A 26,205-nucleotide genomic window follows, 5' to 3' on the forward strand; every position below is an offset into this window, starting at 1 on the left:
AGGAAGCCGGAGCATGAGAATCATCTGTGAGGGGAATGAAACTACAGTCTGTCTTGTCCTGAACTACCTCTGCCGAATGAGCTTCAACTCCCAGGTTGACAAGACCGTACCTGGGTCTTCCCATATTGACACATTTGGACTACAGTCAAATGACACAGAGGTTGTAAGGCATCAGATTGATCCAGTAGACTAGAGCTCACATTCATTTCAGGTCAAAGTCTCGGAGACACCAGCATGAAGATGCGATTGTGGGTGTCACGCTGTAGTCTTCACTGCTCGCATCGATGGCTGCGCGAAGATTTGTAGAAGAAATGAGACGACATCTTTCATATAACGTTGTCGCATTGGAAACATGTTACAGAGAATGGGATACTCAAATTCACGGGATATTAAAGGCTTTGAGGCGAGATTTGCGATGATCCATCGAGGGCCTAGGCTAAAGGCGTTTCCAAACATGTCACCAGTCTCTTGTTATATCGAAACCCTATGCACAGGACCGATGAGCCCTTCTCTAGAGGTGTATCCCAACCTTGGCGGGCTTGTTTGACGACGCAAGGGTTGAAGGTCGACATCGTATGTTGCGGCTCTGGACAGATCCTTGTGGTCTATTGGTACATGCCGAAACCTTGATAGGCCGAAAATGGTGCGCATCTCTAGTGGACGTGCAACTTCGATATTGTAATCCTCTAGGGCTCTACATATTCACCTAAGAACCCATGGTGCCTGCGTATCTAGGGCATCAGACCTGGTGAGGGACTAGAGTCAACAGACATGGTACAGGACAAATGTGGCTAACATATGGAGCGCAAGCGTGGCTGGCTAGTGATTTTCCTAGCCGTGAATTTCTAGAACCAACACCCAACTTCCCTGAGCAGCATCACGGGTGGGTCGGTAGGCTTAAGCCTGCGCATGATTACCACGTTGGTTCGTGGGTATCCCCAGTTTTCTGCCTCGTACCTGTACATATACTTGCTTAGGCCATCTCTCAGGAACTGAAGTCGCAATTAAAATGTGTTGTGAAGCAGGCTTTCTTGCTCGACTCTTCTTGAAAATTTCTGGTAGGCGAATGGAATGGTTTACGCCCTGTTGTAGGGAGGCAAGAAAGGTGTAAGTTGATTTGTCGAAGCTTGAGGCGAGGTACACTACGGTATCTCGATTACGGTACTGACTTGGTTGCACTATGGCCTTGAACATCCTCCCGACTCCGCTGCATCCACGCAGAGCACCTAATGACCCCATGAAACAACAATACAAATGAAGATTAAGTATGAGTACTTACGAATACAATCACATCGCTAGCGTAACGTGACTAGGATCCCGCGGTTCGTTCCGACAATCATTCGTATGGGACTCTGACTGGATTGTGTACTTAAGAGATAGAAGACCCCCAAAGTGCAAGGCTCCTTGCCATCAGCCAACAAGCAGATACCGCAATATCTCGTGCAGACCTCGCATGTAAATTCTGCCTTCTATGGCAACCTCTCGGTCGGGCCTGTTCTCTACAGGGTCTTCATCTGTCATCGACTTCATCACCACCTCACCCTTTGAGATTTCAGCCCTCATCTTCTCGCACCTTGACAACTGCGACCTCAAAGCCCTTCGGTTGGCCTGCAATAAAGTTGCCAACTTTGTCCGTCCTCATCTTCGGTTCAACCGTGTTTTTATGTCCGCTAGTCCCCTCGATATTAAAGTCTTTCGCGCCATTGCAGAAGACGACACCTTCCGCCGTGATGTCCGCGAGATCATCTGGGACGATGCTCGCTACGAAACACCACCGCCTCCAGATCCTATACTGCGGCACTTGGACGAAGACTTGTATGATTCCGATGATGAGGAGGATGAAGATGACCGGCCAGAGAAGCCCTCGCGTGGCGTTCCTTTCTGGTACTTCAGACACTGCAAAAACAACATTGAATACTTGGAGATTAGACAGGATTATGATGCTGAGACTCTACCTCAGCATCTCGAGACTGCGAAACAGCTCGAGTCCCAACTCCCTCTTGATATCGCCTACACACACTATCGGGAGCTGCTCGCAGAACAGAACAATGTGCTTTCTACATCGGCCGATATAGCCGCGTTCGAATGGGCTTTGGAGAACGATAGGTTCCCGAGCCTAAGAAGAATCACCTTGACACCCGCAGCACATGGCATTCTTTTTCATCCGCTATACCCGACCCCTGCTATTCGCGCTCTACCCTACGGCTTCAACTACCCGCTTCCTCGTGGCTGGCCAGTCCCTCCTAAGGACGGAGATAAAGCGATGTCTGGGGACTGGGAGAGCGAGGATTACCAAGAATGCTGGCGAGGATTCCGCCACGTCGTCAGAATCCTTGCTCATCAGAAAAGCACAAAGATCAAGGAGCTAATGATTGACGGCAATCAGATCTGGTCTGGCCTGCCCTGTAGCATCTTTTACGCGCCGGAGCCGTGCGTTGAGTATGACAACCTCGTCGCCGTGATCAAGAAGCCAGGCTTCACAACTCTCAGGCTGAGCCTCGTTGTAGGCGGGCAGGAAACCAAAAACTATCTCGCTTTCCGTAACGGGCGCCTGAGAAAAGCTCTAGAGGCGGACTTGCGACACTTTTCTCTCGAAACTGGCGAGGACGACGATCTCGAAAACGGGGATTATCCTTCGCATTGGGTGAGAGATCACTTTATCCCTCTGCGATCCGTCTTCCCCGTCGAAACATGGAAGAACTTGGCGCATTTCGGGCTGACGCGCTGGCTTGTGAGGCAGTCGGACCTGCTCGAGTTCCTCGCCGCGCTCCCGCAAACTCTACGCTCTGTGGAACTGAGCTTCCTCTCGTTTATGAAAGGCCATGGAAACTACAGGGATCTGCTCTTTGCGATTCGTGATACGCTGGGATGGCAGGAGCGAACAGCCAGTGCAAGACCCCGTCTGCTCATCCGAGACTTTCCCGGTGTCCCGTTGGCTGGACGGGCTGTCTGGGTGGAGGATGCGTTGCAGAGATTCTTGTACGATGGTGGCGAGAATCCTTATCCGATACCCCCGCGTAATGCCGTAGTTACGGGTCAAACCATCACTTGGGAACCTGGAATTTTGACAGTTGGCCATGGTTTCGGGATGGAGAAGGACGCCTTGGAGCCGCGATTTGAACGACCTTACGAGTCGGCGGATAAGCTTATTGAGATGGGGATCTCAAGGAATTAGAAGGGGGGTTTTTGGGTTCCCCCATGGGGACGAATGTGAGATCACAGGGAAGATGGCTGAGAGTTGCCTTGTACTTAGGGAAATATAATTTCTTCTGAAGCTTGTTGAAGGGACAAGCCAGTGAGAGGGAGATAATTGTAGTGGAGGCGAGAGGTTTGAGACTCTGCACTCACAACCGGCGTACGCAAGAGAAACGGCGCATTTCCATCACTGGGGCTATAGAGACAGAGTTCTCTGATAACACCCTTCATCACGAGATTCGTTGATAAAGCTGTTTGGGTAGAGTTATCCGTACTACGAGGTAGTCACCATGCAAGAAAGAAACGACCATATTGACTAGAGTCTCATTTGTTTGACCGTTGAATTCAATGCTTTTCAATTAGAATCGAAGAGACTTTCACGCTGGACATCTGATCATCCGAGTAGGGCGACCAGGGGCAACCGTATGAACGTACTGCTTCATCTATATCCGCCCGTACTCCCAAAATCTTCCACCGTTGCGACTTCCTAAGGTAGTGACGACCTCGCTTCTAAAAGGCCTCCAACATCAGTGCCTAAAATCCGACCTGTTCATCGTAGTCACATCAATAGTCGACCCCATCGCCGCAGGCCCATACGCCCCGCCCTCCATCGAAGCCATCATCTTCCTCATCGGCGTGCCATCCTGCCCTCCCGGGCCCCTCAAATTCACCGCCTCGGCAAACATGCGCAGCTGCATCGGGAACCGCGGGTCGCCATACCGCTCAATGATATCAGCCTTCTCCACAGCGGACCCCAAATCATAGTAAGCATCAGCGCCCTCCTCCTCGTCCTCCTCGTCCGCCCCGCCCACGCGCTCGCACGCCGCCTGCTTCTCCGCGCTCCACCACGCCGGCAACAACCCCTTCCGCTTCGCCGCGTTCTTCAAAAAGCGCCGGAACCCCTCGAGCCCATTGTCCGCGCCGCCGTAGATGCTGTCCTCGGCCGCGTCCCCGTCGATGTTGTACTCGTCCTCGACGTGCAGGCGGTACGCGTCGATGAGGAGGCGGTAGACGTCCGCCTCGGGCCGGTCGTGGAGCCAGGTGCCGTTGTCGAGGCGCGTAAAGGGCCGGGTGACGGGGTGGTCTAGGCCCTTTGGCGGGGATAGCGCAGTGCCGGCGGACGTGGGGTTGCCGGCACCGGTGCCGGAGGGACCGCCACCTCGGGGTTGTGCGGAGGCGTCGGTCCGGCCGCACGTCTTTTTGTGGGATTTCCAGTCGGCCTTTTGGCAGTCGCGGGAGCAGTATGGTGTTGTGGCGCACTTTGCGCAGTTTTTTAGATTGACCTGGGGCGGACCCTTTTTGCAGACTGTGCAGGACGACATGTTTTTTTCCGAAGGGGCTTGAGTGGTTGAATGTTGTGGGATAGGTATCTGAGAAGAGCTCAAGATGATGTTGGTTGTCGTCGAACGGCAGTTGGCCTATATACCCAAGTATCCAGGTATCTGTCCCCTGGGGCCACCCCGGTTGACCTGGGGTGCCTTACATGCACGTCCGGGGTTACCTTACCATTTTGGTCATATCACGTGAAAACACCTAGTCAACCGATGGAATTGAAGGAAGGGCGTTGTGAGTGTCTGAATGGCAGGTGGAAGTTGAATGTTGCACATAGAAGAAGAGGATGGACTAGATTTGGGGGAGGGGGGCTAGGGAAAGGAACTGGTCGCAGTTGGTTGTTGGTGGTAATCTTTCGAGGACAAGTAATGTGCGACACGGGATAAGCAACTTGTACTAGTAGCTATTACGTGCCATGCGGGTTGAGAGGATTGACATGCTTGTTCACCCGGGTTACCTTCAGCGTCTCTAAAGACAGCTCTCGACTGAACCACGGTGGACCTCGCTGCAGGTGTTCAAAAGTTGAACCAATGATGAAATTTTGTCTCTCGTAGTGGACACGAACAGGTATCATATTCAAAAGGGAAATACCAGACAATTAGAGCTGTTTTCATGCTTGCCCGTAAAACGCCAGGCCGTATGTGCCTCCTTGGGCACTCACATCTCGTCCCACCTCCCAGCGCTCTTAACTCTTCTCCTTCTCGTCGGCAGCCTTGGCTTTCGAAGCACCAGTCATGCTATGAACCAAATCAGCGAACCGTCCCTTTGAAGCAGCCAGGTTCGTATCGGCCTTTGGCGTCCCCACGGGCGTGACACCCGCCGACGTACCCTCCACGACATTGGCGACCTCCTTGTAATGCTCGCGGTCTTTAACGAAGCGCGTCAGGTACATCGTCTTCTGCCGCGTCTGCTTTCTCATGATGCGCTCTACCTCGGCCTCGTACGCCTTGTCATAAATGTTGAAGTCGACGTTGGTCGGCGATTCGGCCACGGCCCCGGCCGAGGGCTCATCCTTGTCGAACTCGTCCCGAGAACCGATGCCGATGCCGAGGATGCGGGGTTCCGAGTCAGACCTCTCGGGGGGTGCGGTCTTGGTTACGTCGGCGAGGCCGTTCTTCTTGAGGAACTCGCGGCGTTTCGAGAGAAGGGCCTCAATGTCTTCGTGCATCGCACCCAAGCGGGGGGAGTCTGTCTGGGAACCTTCGCGTGATTTGGCGTTTCTTTGCCTTGTGAGGATGTTCTTGAACTTATGAATTGCTTTCATCTGCCGTGGTTGTTAGCTTGTTTGTAGCGCAGCAACAAGCAAGTGGGTGTGCTGCTCACCACACAGAGGAGATGGTTCATCTTCCGCGTGAAAGCGCGGTTTAACTCAAGCTCGTTTGGGGGCTCCACGAGGTTGGAGCAGTTTTCTTCCTTTGATAGCAGAGGGTCTGTCCCCTGTTTCGTAACCCATGGATGATCCTATTTCATGGTCAGCCAAACGAAAACCTAGCGCCATGGAAGAAAAAGTAGTGCTCACCCGCAACTCGTGCATCTGGATGCGCTTCTGAGGGTCCTTTTCCAGAATTCTGCTGATGAGGTCCACAAAGTCGGGATTCTCATCCCCGGGCAGCTCAGGAGAATCTGTCTTGATAGCTTCGTACATCTCAAGCACACCCTCTTGCTCAAACGGGATTTTGCCGTAGCGTAGACAGTACAGCGATATGCCCATGGACCAGATATCCGTAGCCTTGCCATCGACGTCGCCATGTCGGACCACGCAGAGCTCGGGTGCAAGGAATGCCGGGGATCCTGCCGATTTAGCCGTCTTCATGGGGTCTCCCGGCTTCTCAAACATCTCGGAGACGCCAAAGTCAACAATCTTGAGCACATCGTCGTCGGTAAGGAGAAGGTTGTCCGGCTTGATATCCCGGTGAATGACGCCTTGCTCATGTACTAGACCGTGTTAGCCTGGTTGGTCAGGGTATACGTGGCAGCCAACTTACAGTATTCGATGCCTAGAATCAAGTCTCTGAACCAATAACGACAAGAATCTTCACCGTATGGCTTCGCCTTCTCGTTGAGTCCGACCTTCATCACGACTCCCTTCTTGCACATTTCAAGGACCATGTACAGTGAATCTTCCTCCGGGTCGTCCAGCACCTCAATCAGCTGGACCAGGTTCGGGTGGTTCAGCTTCTTCATGATGGCAATCTCCTCTCTAATAAAGAACAGGGCATCCTTGACGTTCCAACCAGCGTTGCCCTCCTCGCCGAAATGAGGCGAGAGCGGCGCGTTGAGACTAACACGGGGGGCGAAGCGCTGAGGTCGGCGAGCGCCCTGCCGCAGAATGTTGGACTGCGCGCGTTTACGAAGGCGGACTTTTGAGAATTCCTTGACGGCCTACGGATGGCCATTAGCATGGGAAGGGTTATCGCTTGGAAGCTTGGGAGGCTTATACGTATTCGGTGCCAAATTGGTCGGTCGCAAGGTGAACAGCACCATAGGAGCCCCGGCCAATTTCCTCTTTAATGACATACTGATTGATGCGGTGGTGACTTGAGCCATCCTCAGCCTCAGTACCATATGCTGTCACGGCGTTGAGCGTTTCCTACAGTAGTTTCTCGGTGAGTTTCTCTGGACATTGCTCCGGTTCGTCGTCATTGCAGCTACCCCGCCCCCACCACGCTCAACCAACAGCAGCGGGACAGGTCGAAAGCTGAGCTTTTCAACGAAGCTTGGCAAAACAAAACCACACGCACCTTGACTTCACGGTGAGCTGAAGGCGTTCGACGGTGATGCCTCATGGGGCTCTGAAACTTTGATGGTTGGGCAGCCGAATCGGATCTGTACCGCGTAGGGCGAGGAAGAGGTTAGAGTAGCTCGCCGCGCAGTGGTGGAGCGCGCGGGGGAGGCAGTGCAAAGTTGCAGCGCAGCGCAGAGAAGCAAAGTGAGTAAGTAGTGCAGTGACTGACGTACATGGGGGCAAGCGGCGGACGAGTCTCGGCGGGCCCTTCACCGTGGAACCCTACCGCAATGGTGGGTGAAGACATGCTTGAGGTAGCGAGGGTCGTCGAGGCCATGGCCGTCGTCGGCGGGCTCTGAGGTTCGCCAGAATCCGGCATGGTTTCGCCTTGCGCGAGGCTGAGGAGTTGTAGATGGGAGAGTATGTTGTAAGCTTGACGTTGTGTTGGAGAAGCAATGTTGGAGAGGCGAGTGCCGGGTGGGGTGAGAGTGAGAGTGAGAATGAAAGTGAGAGAGCTAGCTACAATGCTCTGCTTTTGCTCATTCGAAGCTTTGCTATTCAAAATGGCCGAGCTTAAGGAGCACCCCAAATCTTAAGGCAATACTAGGTAGGTATGACGAATAGGCGCGAACGACCGGACGAGCGAGCGATGGAGCTGGCGACGTTTTGAACCTGGAAGCGCGCGTGTGAGGTGAGAAAAGCGAAAGCGACGTCAAAAGAAAGGAAACAATAAGCAAGGGCACTAGGAATCGCGAAAACGAGACGACAGCTGAGCTTTAAAACCTGACCGAAAGGAAACAAGGGCCCGGGGGTGGGAAGAGAGAAAGAAGTACTTTGTCTTCGAAGGTGGGAAAAAATAGGTAGGCGTTTCTCCTTCAGCTCTTCAGGCTCAGAGTGAGCCCCCTTCCAGCCCCCACGTCTGTTATTTTCCCCCAAGGATCACCTCGCAGGTCTCCAGTGTTCTCAACGCCCTACGAAAAGCCCAGGTTCCGTCTTATCCATTTCCACGGCTCCTCATATCCATGCCCAGCATCGCTGCCCGTTGTCATTGGGCGCATCGTAGATTTCCCATCATGGGCTGACTAGTGTGCTCCCCTCGTAGGGCCAGCTCGGAACCCCTCCTTGCGCCAAAGAATTACGTTCCGTCCGGGGGGTCCACCACAAGGCAGAGTGACACCCCCTGCCAGCATCTGTACCTTACGCAATCGGACCAGCTCCAGCTCACAGTTGCAATTTCAAAGGTCCACCGAGGTACCTACCGACCGAGACAAGCAACGGTAGCCGCATTTCGGGGCTGGGGCCACTGAACGGCCGACCACACTCAATCGTCCCGCCCAAGCTAGCTACCTTACTTCGTATCTTCATGAGCATCTTGCGACTTTCAACCAGTGATACCCAACGACACCGAAAACCAGCGAATTCATTGACGACCCGAAGACGAACAGATTCGAATCCCGAATTCTCGAGATACAGAATCAATCCGCAATCTACGTACCCTGCACAACTCCCCGGCATGCGCCCCTAAACGACCAACCTCCATCCCTTTCCCCCTCGCCTCGCCTCCAGACGACACCGAAACCCGGCGCAAACACGCGCAACCCCCGCGCCGCCGTCGCGGCCGTCCCCTAGCCCAACATGGTCGTCTACTCCTTCTACATCTTCGACCGCCACACGGAATGCATCTACTCAAAAACCTGGCTCCCCGCCGAGCGCCCGCCATCCCAACAACCCCCCTCATCAGCCGGAACGGGCGCCGCACCACCACCATCACAGCAGCTCGGCCGCCGTAGCCAGGTAAACTCGGCCAAGGACGACGCCAAGCTCATCTTTGGCACGGTATTCTCCCTCCGCAACATGGTCCGCAAGCTCGGCGGGGACGACGACGCCTTTATCAGCTACCGCACCTCGGCCTACAAGCTCCACTACTACGAGACGCCCTCGAACCTGCGCTTCGTCATGCTTACTGATACGGCGACGCTGAGTATGCGGAATGTGCTGCATCAGATTTATATTAACCTCTGGGTTGAATACGGTACGGTGACAATTACCCACCCTGAGGGCTTCCTCTCTTTTCCTGGCAACGGATCATAACTTGCTGACCTCTTTTTGCAGTCGTCAAGAACCCCCTAGCACCAGCCGAACACAAGGGTGGCGAAGGCGTCAAGAACGAACTTTTCGAGCTGGGTCTGGATCAGTTCGTCAGGGGCTTGATGTGAAGGACACCGTTCTCGCCGTTCGGCAGCCAGGTTGGAAAGGAACAAAGAACAAGAAAACACCAAACCCAGGGAAAGACGATATGTGAGTGGGAGCCCTTAGAACTGGGGAGGAGAAAGGGGAGAATCCCAACAACTCAACACGGGAGAATTCGATGTCGAGCCGCAACGAGCTTTTGCCAGGCTGGCATCATGGAACAAACGTGTCTACGAGATGCATTGTAGTCCCTGGCACCGATTGCGCACTTCATGCCTAAAGAAGGAAACCCCCCACCACAAACATAGACGAAGAAAAGGCGTCCCAGAACCACTGGACGGCCTGACAACAAGAAAGAATCATCAGTAGAATCGCGGGCTGAGCAAAATGGATCAAAGGAATGGACGGAGGCTGCGCCATCTCCAGCTCTGGGCTTAACCCCCGTACTTCGTTGATACAGATTCGAGAGATGAACCGTCTATCTCTTGACCATAGATTATACAATGATACCTATATTTCCAGCTCCATCCCTGCCTTACATTCCCACCTGTCCTGTCCATAACCCCGTAAATATCATTAAAAATGTCATAGCCAGGCTCACACACCTCGAGAACACAACATCAATCGAGGTTCGGGCCACATGTACATGTTATGTCTCTCTATTTTGGATGGAAGGCCTACTTGCTGTCCACCGCCCTCCCCCACGCGCTCTCAAAGCTAGACTGCGGGTTCACCATCACGAGGCTCTCCTCTCCGGTGCCCTGCGTCGTCCCCTGCGTCTGACTTGGGAAAGTTGCAGCAGTACCCTGGCTGGCGCGAGGCACTTCGCTGGCCCTCACGTCAACGGCGCTCGCCATGATGCCCTCGTCGTCGTGGTGGATCTCATTCTCCCAATTGCTCGAGTACACCACGGCCGCAAAGCCCTCGAGGTCGGCGACCTGCTCCATCTCCTGTAGGTACTCATTCGGCATCCCGTTGCCAATGATGTGGGCTTGCCTCGTGAGGACCGAGAGGATTTTGGGCAAGAGTACGACCACCTGCGACGAGCGCGGTTCCGACTCGGCGAGGTCCGGCTTATCAAAGGCTGCTGATGAGAGCTTCTTATCCACGAGCAGGGAGAAGCCGGCATCGAGGATGAGCGTGAGCACGTGCGTGAAGGAGGGCGACTCGATGAGATCCGACGTCTCGTCGAGCAGCCTTCTCACTGCGGGCGACGATGACGGCGAAGACTGAGACGTGGCGCTCTCGGACAGCATCACAGTGCTCTCCTCCAGGATGCCCGACTCGCGGAGGACGTGGTCCTCCTTGTCCCGCGGCGGAAGGAGGTAGGGCAGCCACTTTGCGGCCCTGCGCTCTTCGGGCGTGGCGCCCTCAACGGCCTTGCGCACCGCGAGCGTCAGCTCCGAGAACTGCTCGAAGCTGAGCAGGTCGCGCGGGCTCAGGTGGCCAAAGACCTGGCGGACGGCGGTCTCGACGCGCTGGCCGAGCTCCTTCCACCCCTCATTCAGGAGCCACCAGCTAAAGGTCAGGTAGCGACGGTTCGTCTCAAAGTCGTTGCCGTAAGGCTGGTCGAGGCCGTCGTCGTCATTGTTCTCCAGACTGATAGTCGCTTGCGCGGTACCAGTCGCCAGGGATATAACGCTCGAGAGATAGCTACGGCGGCCGAGGAGGTTGAGTTGGACTCTTGTCAGCATCGTCAGCAATGCGAGGGTGTATAATAGCGTGAACGCTCTTGTTATGGCTGCGATGTCAATGTTAGAATCTTCTCCTCTCTCGCCTTCTCCATCACATCAGATAGGCGTCACTCACAGCTTATGGTCAGATCATCCCACAACTGCCTCTTCGACTTGCGACTCTTCTGCGCCGCCGCGCCGCCATCCTGTTGCGCACCCTCGGCGGCCCCTCCCGCGGTAGCCGACGTCGGGGCCGGTACCGTCAATTGGCTCGCGTGCACACCGCTCTCGCTCTGGACGCTGCTGCTGACCATGCTCCGTCCGTCGTCTTCTGTCATGGTAGTATCTGCGATGCTCGGCGGGCTGCCGCTGCCGCTCTTGAGGCTCTTGGTCTGACCCTTCATCTTCTGGATCTCGTAGGTGATCTTCTCCGTGTTCATGACCTCGAGTATATTCGTCGTTGCCGAGGGGAGGAGTGCGAGCACAGTAAATGTGCAGTCTTCTTGGTTTTGCTCAAATCGGCGGCGGAGGCTGCGATTGGGACACGGCGGTGTTAGTCGGGGGAGGGTGGTCATGGTAGCTTAGAGGAGGGTATCTTGGGAATGTAGCTCACTTCTCCTTGGCGATGCGATCGCTGCTCATGCGCTCACGCGCATCGTTGATCTTGCCCATGACATATTGCGACACGACATAGCCCGCGCCGACTACACCCACGCTCACAGCGAGCGGTGTCCTATTTCGGCGGAACCATCGCCGAGTGGCTTCCAACATGGCTCGGTCTGGCGCGGCGAGCGACTAAAGTCCGAGAGATTAGCCTGGCTGTTGATGGAAAGATAAAGTCCGGTCCGGAGTATGGTAGAGGGAAATGGAGGGAAAGGACCAGAAGGATTGAAGTTCAACAAAGATTGCGAGAATAGTTGAAAGAACCCCGGATTGAAGCTTTCGAACCGAGTTAAAGAGTTAAAGAATAGAAAAAGGCGGTCGTCTTGCTAGGGGAATCATATGAAAAAAAAGAAGATTGGGAGATTTTTTGTCTATTAAACCCCCCCAAAATTGGCTATCTGGGCGAGCTCTAGGAAGGCTGGTCGGCACGTAATGATAAGTTGGAGCAGTTAAGCAGACCAGGAGGAGAGGAGCTCGCGCCTGAAAGCCCAGTGACTGGCTACTGCTCTCTGCGAGTCGTGAACCGTGATTACCTCGGCCCAGCCACACCCACGTTCCCGCGTCATCTTAATTCAATGCCCGTGTTTCCCAACTCTCTTGCCCCAACAGCTGTGGCTGAAGTGCCGGTACCGCAACCGCCGCCGTATCGAGCGCTTCCCCGGTAAGGTAGTGTAGGTACATCACTGCTCGCCCTTGCTGCCCACCACCAACGACTGCCCAAGTATCGTAAGTACCTTACCGTACGGGCTGCTACTGCACAAGGCTAGGTATGGCCACTCTCTACTCCCCAGGACCCAGCTCGGGGAACTTGGGAGTACCTTTCCCAACCAGGAAGAGTACCCCTGCTACCGATATCCCGTCCTCCCCCCGCCTCTGTCCCTTCCCTCCCTGGATCAACACAGCGGTAGTGACTCCCCGCTCTCTTCTGCCCGCCCGCCCCCTTATCGGTGCGGCGCATCAATGCTGGGCTCAAGTGTGCCCCTCAGTACATCTGACACCTTTCTTTGGGTCATTCCCTCACCTTACCTCAGGCAGAGGGAGAGAGTGTCTGTCACTCTCCTTCACGCCAACCGCATCTGTCTGTCTAACAACCAACTCACCAAGCAAAATCCCATAATCGAGAAAAGGCACGATGCAGCAGAGCAGCGCTCCAGAGTTCATTCTCGAGGCCTTTGCGGACCCGGCCTCCGTACGGGATGTCGTCAAAGGTACCTACCATCTCTGTCCCCCGTGTCCCGTCTCCCATCCCCAGTCCTCTTTCCCATAGGTAGCCCGCAGTTCGCGCGCGCCCCGCCAGACGTCATATCCGCCCTCAAAACGAACGACAACACCTTCCGAACCTCTCAGCCTCGCGATGCGACGGGCGCCTGCCTTACCAGTCCCCCTCCAAAGTGCAAAACCCAAGCCATGCAACACGAAACCATATCAACCATAGTGATGGCCCTTGAACAGGAATAAATGCTAATTAAACAACCTCGTCACCGTGATACAGGAATCCTCCACACAATCTTCTTCCACCGCTTCTTCCCCGCCGTCGTTCCGTACACCCGCGAAGTCCTAGATCTGACCCTCCCCTACGTCGACGACGTCGAGCTCGAGACCATGATCGAGCAGCGCGCCACCGCCCTCGTCCGCCAGCTCGACGCGGAGCGCTCCTCGTCCGGCTCCGGCGGCGGTGGCAGCGGCGGCGGGCGCGGCCAGCTCACCGTCCAGTTCTTTGAGAAGAAGCGTCGCAAGGCCTGGCTCATGCGCGGCGACGAGGAGGTCTGTTGGGAATGCTGGACCGTAAAAGTCACGGTCGCGGAGCCCAGGACGGAGACTGGTTGGTTCTACCTACCCCTTTGCCCTCCTTTGGCAACCCGGTAGAGGGGGGCGCACTAGTAGAGGGACGTACAAAGATGAGAGGCTGACCGTTGTCGGTGAAACTTTTCCAGAGCGAGCCAAAGTCCGAAAAGCCATGGAGACGACGCTCATGACGACCGTCATGAAGGTCATCACCTTCGTCAACGCGCACAAGGATCACATCCCTCCGATAACGACGCAGGGGTCGAACCCGTTTCCCTACCAGATCAACATTAACCAAAAGGAGTCAGGGTGGGCTACGAGGATGGGCATTTACTAAACTTTGCGCATTCGGGCTGACGACGACACTGTGAGATTATAATGAGATGTTTTTGACAAGATGCCTCTTGGTTTTTCTTTTTTTCCAGGATTTGATGCGAATTTTTTTGGACAGTCTTTCCATGTTCGGCTTGGGGACGACGACATCAACGAACCCAGGATGACGACGGCGACGTCTGCTGGCAGATATCGTAGAGGTGGTACACAACATTCTGAGGCGTTCTGGGAACAAGGCATGATTCAAACGAGACATAGACATGTAGGACATTTGGGGAAATTTAGAGCAAGACAATATGATACCCGTTCTTGAGTTCAAACATCGGACTGAGAAGTCACCCACGCATGCCGAAAACTAGCTTCTTCGATGATTCGATGATTCAATGATTCATGACGACTTTACTAGTTCCGAGAAGATGATTATCTTCTCAAACGTACGTAACACCACACAGTCGAGAGTCCTGCTGATTTGAACATGCTTCTAAGCCACCGGGCTCTTGATGATGTCGGATATAATTTGATTGTTGCGGATATCATGTGGAATGCCCACATAAAGGACAGTACAGCCATATGAATGGGATATAGAGCACTGTATAAGTTATTCGCGACAGTCATGTCATCATTGACATCTTGAACAACATTTGCGAGAAGGCTCTGTTTCGTGCGTGTTTCCATAGAATTGATCACTACCAGTGTGCTTAGCAATAGGTGCGAAGCCAATACGCTACACATCCAACCCGGATTTTCCTACACAGCAAGAAACACAAACAACAAAATAGCCTATTCCGGCCAAACAGCAATAAAAAAAAAGCAAAAAGCGAATATCGAGCCGAACCTAACCTGGTCCAAGGCCGACGAAAGCAAAAGCAGAAAAAACGCACAAGAATCTCATGGTGCCCTCCGTGCCTCTCAAGAATGATGATGTCCCTTCGCTTTCCCTCCCTTTACCCATCGGAGAAAAAATAAGGAGAGCCAAGACATTATATGTGCACTGCTTCGTCATTATCATAAAGCAAACAATCATGGACAAGAGAATTGTGAAAGCCTCGAAGCCCGAATCAGACATTAGTCTTTAAAATCAGCCCAAAGTTTTTTGTGTTTCCCCCGCGCGCTCCATTATCGTGTGAAGTTTGTCGAAACAGGCCCTGAATGCCTGAATGCATCGGGACGTCATGCCAGTAAGTGTGTTCATACATCGTAACGGTCGTCATCGTCGTCTCGTCGCAAGAGACTAGAATTGCGTGGTGTAGCTTCGTCCAAACGCAGGCTTGCTGGGCTTGGAGCCGGAAGCCTTGGGCTGGGAGCCAGAGCCAATCTTCTCAAAGCCTTGCAGGATGTCGAGACCCGAGTACTCGGTGGTCTCCTCCGACAAGAAGTCTGTCGTGTCGAAGGAGAACGAAGGCCAGTCGCCCTCGGCCGCTACCTCGTAGAATGAACTAGATATCTTGGTCGGCGAGGGGAATCTCCATTGCACGGCGGCGTCGTTGTTGGCTTTGATAGGAGAGGACAGGCCGTCAAAGACCTTGCTAGGAGTCTCCCACATGGCAGAAGGTTGTGCGGGTGCCTTCAGGAAGGGCGTTGAGAGAACCGACTTGTTGCCGTTACCCGAGTCATGAGTATCGGCCAAGGCATTGGCAGAGTGAGTACGCTCAAGACGGGGTCGCTTTCCACCAGACGTCTTGGAGGGAGACTCTTGGGGTAGGCCGTCAAAGAAGTCGTTGTCCATGTCCTGGAAGATGTCAAAGTCACCAGCGGCCATCAGGTTGTAGTTGTAGACGCTCTCGTCCAAGTTGAAAGCGGGGCTCCACGGAGCGTTGCCGTCACCGGTGCCGACCATCTTGCGGATCGGGGACTGCAGCATCTGGCGGACATTTTCGCGGTGCTGGCGAAGATTGGTGTTGGGCGAGGCAGAAGGCGGGGCCTTGGTAGGCGGCTTCAGTTTCATGGCTGGCGTGAGCGGTGGCAGCATCTGCCCTTGTTGGCGGAGCGGCGATGAGGACGGTGGGGCGAACGCGTTATACGACCGACCCTTGCTAGGGCTATCGTAAGACGACGCGCGCAAGCGAGCAATCTCATCCTCGGCCCTGCCAGCGCGACTGCGCTTGCGAGGGCGATCGGCCTCTGAGGTAAGAATGCCAGTCTTTTGCGGGCGCAAAGCAGAGGATTCGAGAGACGAGATGTAACCACTGTCATCCATGGACGCGAATTTTCTCTTGTGAGATCTGGTGATGGACGACATAGGTCCGCGGCCAGGCGGAGGAGGCGTGCGGCTGCGGGGCTCCATGTGTCGCGGAATGGGCGGTGAAGAATGCATCGTAGGCGGCAGAGGAGAGCATTCGTGGTCCAGCTTATCCTGTCCATCTTCAGGTGCGGCCGAGTCCGAGACAGGAATGGTGGCATCGGATGAGAACTCAACGGCAACGGTAGCCTGAGAAGTAGGCAAAGGCGGGAGCGTTGTTGCATGTCTGATCGGTGCAGGAGGCGGAAGAGTCGGCTCCTGGATCGGCATGTTGGCCGGCCTTGAGGGTTCCATACGGGTTGACATGACAGGCACGTTTTCGGCGGTCGTTGCCGTCTTTCTTGCCGGCTTGTCCTTCATGAATTGTTGCTCCATGCCCTCCTGGATCGTCCAGTAATTTCCCTTGCCCGGGTCGTCCTTTGGTCGTTCCACCTTGATAAAGGCCTTGTGAAGGCTGAGGTTGTGCCGAATGCTGTTCTGCCATCCCGACTCCTCCGCCTTGTAAAACGAGTACGTGTCTGAGATCCACTTGTAAATTTGTGCGAGCGTCAGGCGTCGCAGTGGTGATCGAAGAATTGCCATCCCAATCAAAGTGGCGTAGCTGTGGCCCGGTTTCGTCCCATCGTCGACGATTGGAGGGAAAGAGTCGTGAGGTGGAAGGCCGGACTCATCGGCCTTTACCTTCTTCAGAGGTCGTGATTCCTTGATCGGTGCAGCCTCCATCAATGTGCGCTTTCCGGGTCCCTTGTGCATGTAGAACTGATCAAAGTTGATGGTCGGTGGCGCAGGATACAACTGCGGGTGAACGTTCTCCTTCCCGAATCCGGCGGCCAAATCCACAGAAGGAGGCTTCTGTGCGACGGTCTTGAACTTGGATAAGTAGGGCTTCTTGTGTAGCGAATCGGTGTTCTGGTTGTTTGCTGATGGTGGCGCCATTGGCACCATGTTTAACTTGCTACCCTGGGACTTCAACGGGGCATGATGCGATTTGATGTTGCCTGATGATGCCTTTAGAGGCGAGTGTCTGTCGGATGCGAGCATCGGAGGGTTGAGGACGACATTGTTGTTACTTGTTGCGCCAAGCGGCCTCCTCGGTGGCTTGGAGGCGGCAGGCATGGGTGCGTGGTTGATCATTGTTGTCGAGTTCTCGAAAAAGTCGTCTTGGTAGATTTGCAGAGGCTCATGAGAGCCGGTATAGCGCGTGGGTTTGGCCATGTCGGCCGAGTGTAGTTGAATGATGTCGTCTCCAAACCTGCGTCAAGTGCGTTCGCGGCAAGTAGTGGGCTGTGGGAGGGAGGGCATGTCAGCGAGCCGCAAAGGCATAAGGTTAGATAAGTAGTTGACGGTGTGGTCTTGACTCTGTCAACCTGACAGGGCCCGGCTTCAAGGTTCTTGAACCCGAACGGGGTTTTGCATGATTGAAGGGAGGAGAAAGAGAGAGGAGACTCAAGGCTCACCTAGGTCGGGTCTAGACTTTGGAAATGAGTTGTGGGTCGTGAATGCAAGGGGCCCTTTTGGCGGTCAAATTGTAAGTTTAGCGACGGGATCGCTGGATCGACACGATGCGATCAGGCAAGCGACGGCGATATTCTGCGAAGAGTGGTGCCCGACAAACAACGTTGAAGAGCGGCGACGACGATGTTGTGCGAAGTCGATAAAGCGCAATGGGGTGTGAGCGTGAGTGTGTGTGTGTGAGAGCGAGAGAGTCAGAGAAGAGCAGCAGACGAGGGTGAGGGTGAGGTATGGCTTATGGCTGCAGAAAGGTGAAAAGAAAAGAGGGGATATCAGGCACGATAGCACGCGAGGGAGAGGAGGGTAGGTAAGATGTAATAGGCGAGCCAGCGGCAGCGGTGGTAGTGGTGGTGGTGGTAGTAGTAGTAGCAGGCGTGCGTAGGTCAGAGCAGGCAGTGAGGAGGAGGAGGAGTAGGTAGAGCAAAGTGTGGGAGTCGGCGGCAGAAGGATGGATAGATGGATTGATTTCAGCCAAGGCGAGTGGAGAGGACCGGGATGTCTTTGAAGAGGTGGGCGGCCAGCTCAGCAAGCCCAGAGATGTCCGGTGGGGCCTCTGGAGCACGGGAGGAATGGGCGATTGGACAAGAGGAGCGTGGGCTGTGACACGACCGACCAGGCTAGGGTACGCCGAAGTGGCAGCAAGGGTGTGTAGTGTAAAGGACCTCCGTAGTCTGGTTAGATGCAGGGAGTGTAATGGAGCAGGTGTGTGTGGTGTGCGCGAATGTGAGTGAGCGTGAGAGCGAGTATGAATGTGCGTGTGCTTGATATCGTCCGGGGTGCGATGGCATAGGCACAGGTACAGAAGGTGGCAGCATGAGCAGCATGCATGGATGATGGGTATGGACTATGGAGTAGTGTTAAGTGTGAAGAAGGTGGAGGAGGATCATGGATGGGCGATGATGGGATGCACGGCAAGGTCGACCGTTTGCTGGAACACGCCGTCCCGGAAGAAGAAAAAAAGAGGTCGAAGTTAGAAGCCAACCGTCGCCGAGCGGGAGAGCGATCAGAAAGAAGTGCGCACACTTGGGACTGTAGTAGTGCAGTCCAGTCTGTGTAAGGTATCCGAAGATATACTACCTCAGGTGACTAGATACTAAGTCGCTAGACAGAGAGCTGCTCGCATCCGGGGTCGGTGCCCTTAGCCGTCACCGTTTGGTTTCTGTCAGGCGTGGAGGATGAGGATTTGCGTTTGTCTTTGCGCGTTTGCTTGGGCTACGCCGTCGAAAGAAAAGAGAGGGTCAGCCAGCCAGGTCGGTTGAAGTCGAACAGACTTTCACCCGGCTCCAATTCAGGTCCAAGTTCGAGATACGTAGTAAGAAGAACAAGCAGAAGAAGCTCAGGGCTCCCGGGGCCAGGCCTGTCAGACTCAGTTCCAGTGGGGAGGGAGGAGGGGGGGAAGGGCGTCCGCGCGGGTTACGTCCGGCAGACAGAGGAGGAGAAGATGTGGACGAAAGAGGATCCCAGACTTCCCTAAAGCCCAGAGGTGACGACGATTGTACGAAATATGAATGGGCGAAAGCTGGCGACAGGACGGGAAGGCTATGCTATGCACGTACTGTATGCAAGCAGGTTTTGCAGTTCATGCGAGAGTCCGTGGTGGGCCGCCGACGGGCTTTACTGTAAGTCTGTAAGGTATGTACCACAGTACTGCGTACGAGACTCCTCTTTTTTCGCGCGCTGTCTTCCAACAGAAACGTGAAAATGAGCGCGTGTCTGCCACCAAGAAAGGTTGAATTTCCACTGCATATGCACCAGCACCACTGAACCACCCCCAAGGTCCCCTACTTCCCAGCACGCCACAGGGATGGATGCTGTAGATAGCAGCTAGAGCCTCTAGATGCAGCTTGACGGGCAGCGAATGGTGTTGCATGCAGGGCTCTGCCGGGGAAATATCTGTGGATGCTGTGGGCAATGGTGCAAACTGTGATATCGCTCCGGTCCTCGACTCTTCGACTTCGTCCTTGGTGGTGTTGCGACTATCTCGAGACTACCAAAGTGTCAAAGGAAGCCCAGGCCAAACATGGTCGAGTCCAGCTGGTAGTGCAAGACCCGAAAAATAGACCATGGACTTTGCCTTTTCTTGCTCTGGCAATGGCCGAAATGCTAGTCTTCCTCACGGTTGTGGCTTGTTCGGCTAAGCGCTCGTCTGCCGTCAATTGGCTGATCTGATCTGGTTTGCAGCCGTGATGAAATGGGTTTCCTATCTAAGAAGACACACAGGCGAACAAAAATGGTAATGGCTGTGTGGCGCGATTGCGATTGTGTGCGAGCCTGTGAGGGCTCAAAAAGAGGTCACTGTCTCGCTCTGCGACGGCTCTGGCGTCCTCTCTGTGGTGCCCTCATCTGGTCTCGTTGGGATGGCCTCTTTCTTGCGCTGGCTGCTGGGATTGATTGGGTCGAGGGTTCGAGGCACAGGCCATGGATGATGGAATGAAGTCGGCGCGTAGCCGACGCGTCTCACCGATTTGGGAAGAAAACAACAAACGCGTCCACCATGAGCCAATCAAAACGGCCAAATCACATGACTGTACTCCTGATTGGCCGCCGTGCCCCCATCCGATGAAACTGGGTCATCCCAACTCATGTGCCCATTAGGAGTAGGAGCCAATACGGAAAGCAAACCACGGATAACCGCTGGAAAGGCTGGACGATATCTTTTTTCTTTTTTGTCAGACTGACACCACTTAAACAAATTTTCATATTCTTTCCACCCCATCTTCGTCTTTTTAATGGCTTAGGCTGTCTTGCAACGATTGTCCCCGCTGTGAAACTGAGACCGAGACCCAGGTACCAAGACCACCCCCCGTCTAATGCTGGCCAGATCGTCAGGTACGGAATGTGACGGGCGTCTCACTTCACCTCCCGATGATATAAGATGAGAGACGATTGCGCGCGCTCATTCCGCCTGATCTCATCTCTCGCCTCGTGCTCTGCGTTTTCAAAAGTCTTGGACGGCTAGACGGGTCTTTTTGGGCCGAGCATGACCAACCTGTCCGTGCCTATCGAGGATCCCATCAGAACGATCCAAATTCTCGTCAATGCTTTCCTTCCATCATCCCAGCTGTTTGATTCCCAACCGCGAGGAACAGACTTCTAGAACTGGGCTAGATGGGGCGCTGCTCAGAAAGGGTACCCATGGCTTTCTAGTGTAGGTCGACAATGACTAAAAAATGCTCGAGCCTCGGCGCAGGGAGCACTCTGGAGCGCCCATCGCCGGCCGTGAAGACACTAACAGCAGCTGCACGGATATACGTTGGGAAACCTTGGAAGGCTAATAATGCCATGGATGATGAGCGGTGTCGATTGGGTCTTTGCCCTCTGCGGAAAGGCGACGACAGCCGCGGTGTCGCATTGGAGCGAGCCTGACGAATAAGCATGCCATGTCTAAATGGGCGACGTTCAACGAACGTTGGGTGGACGGGTTGCAGCCCGCGGTCTGAGTTTTGTGAGTGTCACTAGGTATTCGCCTCAACCCATGTCTATCAATCACAAGTAAACGGAAGTAGCCATTGATCTATTGTACAAAAAGGCAACGTCCAGGCCGTGGCGCCAATTGCGACAAGACTGCTACGACATGTGTCTCTCCACCGGGCCCGAAACTTGAGTGTTTAGAAGCACAGCGAGGCCAGGTACGGGGAAAGGGTCTCGGAAAGCAAGACAACATCTCATCATCGGCACTCCTTACTGTCAGGCACAGGACTACGGGAGCCACTGGGGGCTTACGGGCTGGAGAGGCATCTGACACTAGTCATGATACCGGTGACCTGTTCGCTCCAATTCTCTCTGTAAAGTTGCCTTGGGTCTATGAGTCCATGATCGCTGCTACGTGCTTGACGGGATGGAGATATGAGACTCCCGAAGTGAAGCCAGCCGTTGGTGAGTATCCGTACTCGGTACCTTTAGGTAAGGTCGGTCTAGGTATTGCCGCACGACCCAAATGGCCCAGGGCATCCGATAATACGAAATACCGAGAGCGGGAAAGTCCCTTCCCGAGCTCTTTCCCCCCCATCCGTGACATCATCCCTTCTCGCTACCGCCGTAGGTACTGCGTAAGGCACGAAGTACTGCCAGCATGCTGCAATGACCAATCCCTTCGCACATGTTTCCTGGCTGCTCTTTCCAGAAACCTCGTGTCTCCGCCAGTGCCCGGACGTGGCCCCAACTCTCGATCCCCAATCAAACCGTTTCCACCTCGAGCCGTCTCATTGGTTCCGCGGGCTGACAATGTTTCAACCAGAATTGGGACCAACTTGCTAGGCGCTCCCAACTTCTTGCCCGTTCTTGCCTGTTCCTGTCATCAGGTCCCACCCGGTCTCGAAGCCACTCCCCAGTCCAGAAAGTACGTACCGTTATACGTACCTGAACTGAGCACGCTGAGGTAGGTGCTGCAATTTGCAACTGCCAACTGCACCTGGACAAGTGGGAATGCGTGCAACTTGCAAGTCGCCAGTGCGAGCAATGTCTGCGTCTGCAGGCAGGTGCAAGTGCAAGTGCAACGCTCTGGCTCAGCTGGTGTGGTGCAGACTAAGCAGGGTTCTGGGAGCAATTTCTCTGTTTCCTACCGCTGCATCTCTTACCACTCATTCTTTCTCGTCCCATTCATGATTCCCCCATTGGCACTGACATTCACCATTCACCATTCACCGCTCGCCTTATCGCTCCGGCCTCCGGTACCTGACGGGCGTCCTCTCCCGCGTGAACCTCCCCTCCCAATTCTGCGCAATCCATTCACAAACCAAGAGGGGTCACCAGGTACCATACCTGTCTTGGCTTTTCCACTGCCAGGTTCAGCCCAGTCGTCACACCCTGTCAGTCGATCTTCGCATAAGATGCAAATCTTCCCTACCGGGAGATATCCCATCTCGCACATCATTGACAACGCATCTAGCTCGCCCCGAATTCTGACTCTTCGCTATCCCCATCTCGGCATCTTTCCCACCTCGTGCTCTACTGACACTGGAGCTTCCTCCCTCTGTTCTGCCCAAGAGAAGGGGGGGGGGGAGACATCGAGATCCCCACGGAATCCGCTCCGGCGATCAAATTTTTATCCTCACTTCCCTGTGCCAGACGATATGGAGTAATTCATGGAATCGAAATTCAGAGACACATGGCAGAAATGCAACAGAGTTTTCGTCATTCTCTGACTACTCTTTTGTCTTCTTGTTCCTCATTCTCGTGCGTTTCCCGGCCCGGGCGCAACTGCCAGCTCACACCCGTTGGAAGTTTGATGGGACTCTCATCTGTCCGTTTCAATGCACAAACGCAAACGTTCGCAGCGGACCACAACCCGCGCGCCGCTGCATCGCACTACTGTACTCCGTACGGCTGCGTTCCTCTCCATCATTTCCCTCTCATAGACTGTCACTCTCATTCTGGTACCCCCGGAGCGTGTATCCCTACCTGCTCGATATTAATAGCGCTGCTTTTGATATACCCGCTCAAAGTGCCGGCCGTTCTCCCATTCTCATTCCCATTTCATCTCTGATTCAGTACCGACCTGGTCCGGCGTGTCGTCTCTAGCGTGACGATACTCCATAGTCCATTCTCCGTACCAGAGGAGAGGACCACCACCGCATATGCCAACCTACGGCCTGCGACCTGCCTGCTCTACCTTACCTTATCATCTCCAAGCAAACTTGTCTTTCCAACCCCAGCTTCATCCCCCATGTCAGGCCATACCGAAGGCCCCATATCGCCCAGATAACCCGACGGGCTGTACTCCGTAGTCCAGGAAAATCAAGGCAGCCGAGGAAAGCTTTGGGCGCATTTCAGCTCACGCGCACTGTCGCCGTCCGTCCGTTTACCGATCCCACGTTGAGTCTGTGATCCTCAGCACCCTAGAAAGAAGCATTGACGACCAAAAGTTGGCCGACTCTAGATGCCCAATTGCCGCCAGCAATGCCTTCATTCCGGTCTTCCCAACAATGGACAACGCATTTGCCATCTCATTTGCTTTTTTCAACATGGCCCATCCGTCCGCCTCGATTTCGATTTCTTCTTTTCGCTAGTTTTGCCAAATACTTTTGCTTTACGTGCGAAAGCTGGTTTGGAAAACGGGTCCCCCGGCTCTACTGTCTAAGTCTTGCAAGTTTGGTTCGTAAAAGACCAGATGACAGGGCCCCCGTCCCATTCACGAAAAAGCAAGCATGAAGCATAGGCCAACGTCCGATCTCCGGCCCATCATCCAGGACATTTCAGGCCATTCATCGCATTCTAATTCCTCCCTCACATTCAAGCCGTGTCGTAAGACGCAGGTGGGTGTTGCTCTGTAGCTCGGCCTTTCCATTGTTGGGACTACCTCAGGACGCTCCAGAAATATCCCATCCCGCTTCCTTCGAGAGCATTCGGCGTTCTTTTACAAAGCGCCACCCCGGAGCCCAATCGGCCCTCACAAACTGTAACACACAGACTCGGAGGACCGAGACACACGATCTTCCCGAGTCTCAACAGCACACCAAGTCTGCCCGTTTTCACCCCTAATCCTTCCATGGTCGTTTCCAAACTTTTCCATGAGGCCAGAAAGAGAAAAAAAAAAATCCGGTGGCTGGGAGGATTTCCCAGGGTAGCTCTAAACCGGGGTTCATCTTGTATTCCACCTCACGAGCACCTCATCCGTGCATATGTTTCATCGAGGTCGTAGTGCTGCACTCGCTGTCCCTCTGACCGTGACAGCCTGGGTCCGGGGCCCAACGAGAAAGATATCCCCAAAGGCCAGAAACTCTGCAGAGCACGTCGCTCTCTCTCTCCCGAGTCCCCGGCATGTCCTGCAAAAGACTCTACCTCCGACGACCGACGTGGACTCACCATCTCGCCTTTACAGCTGGTGAGCTGCTCGCTCTGCCACGGGGCGAAAGTGACTTGCAGATCCCAAGAAACGTCCAACCCTCAAATGTGGGTGAGAAGCTCCAACACTCGAAGAGGGGGGAGGGGAAGCACAGGACCCGTAGATCCACCCCCTCCTTCTTCATGTCGTTCCTGTCCCAAGCTTCCTAGCCGAGTGCAACCGTATTTCAACCTTGAACGTTGAACGTCTTTTTTTTTTTTGATAGCTTTTGCTCAGCCTCCTGTACCTCCATCTCAGTGGCAACTCTCTCAGTGGCAGTAGTAGATACTAGGTAGGAGCTCTCACGCTCTCTGGAGCTATCCCGTCCAGGCTCGCTTTCTTTCGTGTCGAGTTGCCACGAAGAAAGACTAGGTCGATCGACCTGCATATCTAGCCCCTCCATTAGAGCGTTTTCCCTCTTCACCACGGTGTTCAGTAGCCCTCGCGCCTACATTAGTCTCTACAACTAGGAACCCGATCCAAAAAGCAGCCCGCTCCCGAGAAATCCGGGTCAGAGAGAGGGGGCACCTTGGTGATCTTGGTTTGCGCGGAGAAGGATTACCTGCAGACTGCAGCAGCTAGACTCGCTCATGTCGTAATATGTTGCACATGAAAAAGAAGAACCTGCAGTAGCGCACGATAGTAAAGCGAGATATCGCAGCTTACGCCACCTTGGCCACCCTCGTTCCCCCCCCATTCAGCGCCGCATCAGGTGGGTGTGAACCGTTTGACCACACCTCTTTCTCTCTGCCCTTCCCACCATCTTCTCATGGATCCAGGAACTATCAGACGAAAGGACCTGAATGTCAACAAACACACAACTACCTCTCTCAAAAAGAATGGAAACGCGTCCCGAAGTCGCGTTTGGCTTATATGCAATGACACGGCAATAGAGGAGACCTAACTGCAGGATCGTGGTATTTACATTGATTGCTACATGGCTCCCTTTCACCATTCTAGTAGATCTTCACATTGTCCTGCCCGTCATGGGCCGAAAGATGCGTGTAAACCCAGCGTAGAAACTGATACACACAGGACCTTGACTTAGCTCAAGCTCCAGAAATCCCCATCAAGGGTTTCTCGAAGAAGAAGAAAAAAAACGCAAGACATACCAGAACCCTCTCTTGGCTCCCTCATCCTCATAGCCTTACTCTACCTGCCAACATGACTCCAGACTTGCCGTCCCTACCCACGGGATACCAAAAGAATAGAAGAGTTAAAAAAAAAAACCCTCCTAACCTGCCAAGAAAAGATCCACCCTCCTCACCTCGAAGATCAACTACAACAGGAGGTATACCCCCAAGCCAAAAACTCAAAACCTATTCGTAGATCGGAAAACCGTACCCCCGAAAAGACTCGGGAAGAGGGTAGGACTCAGACACGGCACAAACACCTTCACACCACCACAATGACGCCATCACCGCCCGCACCGGCCTGACCTTGCGCTTCTCTCCCTGCGTAGACTGAGAGAGAGACAGACGATCCTCTCGATCAGGCGTCGGAATAGAAAAAAAAAAAAAAAGACTAGAAATAACTTTACGCCACCCAAGCTTCTCAGGACCCCTCAGGGACCAAAAAAACAAAAAGAGGAGGCACTCAAACGCACACGCAACGCATGGTCCCGACAACACCAGAGCTAGCGCAGCTTCGCGCCGGATCCCACAGCTCAGATTCTTTGTTTGACACGACGGACTGATCAGCCAGCCGGCCGGGCGGCGGCGGGGAGAGAGAGAGG

The 26,205-nt window shown here is 54.2% G+C and overlaps 9 protein-coding genes across 9 annotated transcripts, besides 2 other annotated features; 5 read left to right on the forward strand and 4 right to left on the reverse strand.

Annotated features, from left to right (window-relative positions):
* Positions 1 to 1,471: 1,471 nt before the first annotated feature.
* Positions 1,472 to 3,175, forward strand: CLUP02_03267 (uncharacterized protein; the record flags this gene model as incomplete). Its single annotated transcript, XM_049282292.1, has 1 exon — positions 1,472 to 3,175. One exon carries the CDS (start codon positions 1,472 to 1,474, stop codon positions 3,173 to 3,175), a length of 1,704 nt encoding a protein of 567 aa, XP_049139435.1.
* A 547-nt stretch (positions 3,176 to 3,722) lies between these two features.
* On the reverse strand, positions 3,723 to 4,517 carry CLUP02_03268 (uncharacterized protein; the record flags this gene model as incomplete). Its single annotated transcript, XM_049282293.1, has 1 exon — positions 3,723 to 4,517. The coding sequence occupies one exon, from the start codon at positions 4,515 to 4,517 to the stop codon at positions 3,723 to 3,725; it is 795 nt and encodes a 264-aa protein (XP_049139436.1).
* A 695-nt stretch (positions 4,518 to 5,212) lies between these two features.
* Positions 5,213 to 7,631, reverse strand: CLUP02_03269 (uncharacterized protein; the record flags this gene model as incomplete). The annotated part of the gene is made up of 7 exons (XM_049282294.1): positions 5,213 to 5,791; positions 5,851 to 5,988; positions 6,047 to 6,462; positions 6,513 to 6,909; positions 6,968 to 7,117; positions 7,269 to 7,353; positions 7,486 to 7,631. The coding sequence occupies 7 exons, from the start codon at positions 7,629 to 7,631 to the stop codon at positions 5,213 to 5,215; spliced, it is 1,911 nt and encodes a 636-aa protein (XP_049139437.1).
* Positions 7,632 to 8,112: 481 nt separating this feature from the next.
* On the forward strand, positions 8,113 to 8,334 carry CLUP02_03270 (uncharacterized protein; the record flags this gene model as incomplete). The annotated part of the gene is made up of 1 exon (XM_049282295.1): positions 8,113 to 8,334. A coding segment is annotated over one exon (222 nt), but the record flags the coding sequence as incomplete, so codon positions are not given.
* A 553-nt stretch (positions 8,335 to 8,887) lies between these two features.
* Positions 8,888 to 9,468, forward strand: CLUP02_03271 (sybindin-like family protein; the record flags this gene model as incomplete). Its single annotated transcript, XM_049282296.1, has 2 exons — positions 8,888 to 9,233; positions 9,365 to 9,468. 2 exons carry the CDS (start codon positions 8,888 to 8,890, stop codon positions 9,466 to 9,468), a joined length of 450 nt encoding a protein of 149 aa, XP_049139439.1.
* Positions 9,469 to 10,119: 651 nt separating this feature from the next.
* Positions 10,120 to 11,886, reverse strand: CLUP02_03272 (peroxin-3; the record flags this gene model as incomplete). Its single annotated transcript, XM_049282297.1, has 3 exons — positions 10,120 to 11,183; positions 11,252 to 11,646; positions 11,729 to 11,886. The coding sequence occupies 3 exons, from the start codon at positions 11,884 to 11,886 to the stop codon at positions 10,120 to 10,122; spliced, it is 1,617 nt and encodes a 538-aa protein (XP_049139440.1).
* Positions 11,887 to 12,910: 1,024 nt separating this feature from the next.
* On the forward strand, positions 12,911 to 13,900 carry CLUP02_03273 (uncharacterized protein; the record flags this gene model as incomplete). The annotated part of the gene is made up of 3 exons (XM_049282298.1): positions 12,911 to 12,986; positions 13,271 to 13,600; positions 13,713 to 13,900. The coding sequence occupies 3 exons, from the start codon at positions 12,911 to 12,913 to the stop codon at positions 13,898 to 13,900; spliced, it is 594 nt and encodes a 197-aa protein (XP_049139441.1).
* A 1,227-nt stretch (positions 13,901 to 15,127) lies between these two features.
* Positions 15,128 to 17,350, reverse strand: CLUP02_03274 (fork head domain-containing protein; the record flags this gene model as incomplete). The annotated part of the gene is made up of 1 exon (XM_049282299.1): positions 15,128 to 17,350. The coding sequence occupies one exon, from the start codon at positions 17,348 to 17,350 to the stop codon at positions 15,128 to 15,130; it is 2,223 nt and encodes a 740-aa protein (XP_049139442.1).
* Positions 17,351 to 18,264: 914 nt separating this feature from the next.
* Positions 18,265 to 18,329: a sequence feature (Short protein (CLUP02_03275, UQC77804.1) was converted to a misc_feature.).
* Positions 18,330 to 18,754: 425 nt separating this feature from the next.
* Positions 18,755 to 18,770: a sequence feature (Short protein (CLUP02_03275, UQC77804.1) was converted to a misc_feature.).
* Positions 18,771 to 20,627: 1,857 nt separating this feature from the next.
* Positions 20,628 to 25,937, forward strand: CLUP02_03276 (uncharacterized protein; the record flags this gene model as incomplete). Its single annotated transcript, XM_049282300.1, has 26 exons — positions 20,628 to 20,681; positions 20,745 to 20,776; positions 20,838 to 20,899; positions 20,942 to 21,081; positions 21,154 to 21,523; positions 21,594 to 21,696; positions 21,771 to 21,830; positions 21,885 to 21,986; positions 22,068 to 22,113; positions 22,171 to 22,589; positions 22,762 to 23,136; positions 23,186 to 23,314; positions 23,379 to 23,621; positions 23,689 to 23,704; positions 23,764 to 23,901; positions 23,961 to 24,140; positions 24,209 to 24,261; positions 24,320 to 24,542; positions 24,595 to 24,676; positions 24,907 to 25,011; positions 25,114 to 25,182; positions 25,250 to 25,275; positions 25,364 to 25,474; positions 25,506 to 25,651; positions 25,723 to 25,795; positions 25,842 to 25,937. 26 exons carry the CDS (start codon positions 20,628 to 20,630, stop codon positions 25,935 to 25,937), a joined length of 3,453 nt encoding a protein of 1,150 aa, XP_049139443.1.
* Between the last annotated feature and the right edge of the window lie 268 nt (positions 25,938 to 26,205).

This window comes from Colletotrichum lupini, chromosome 2 (assembly GCF_023278565.1).
Source record: "Colletotrichum lupini chromosome 2, complete sequence".
Lineage (NCBI taxonomy): Eukaryota > Fungi > Ascomycota > Sordariomycetes > Glomerellales > Glomerellaceae > Colletotrichum > Colletotrichum lupini.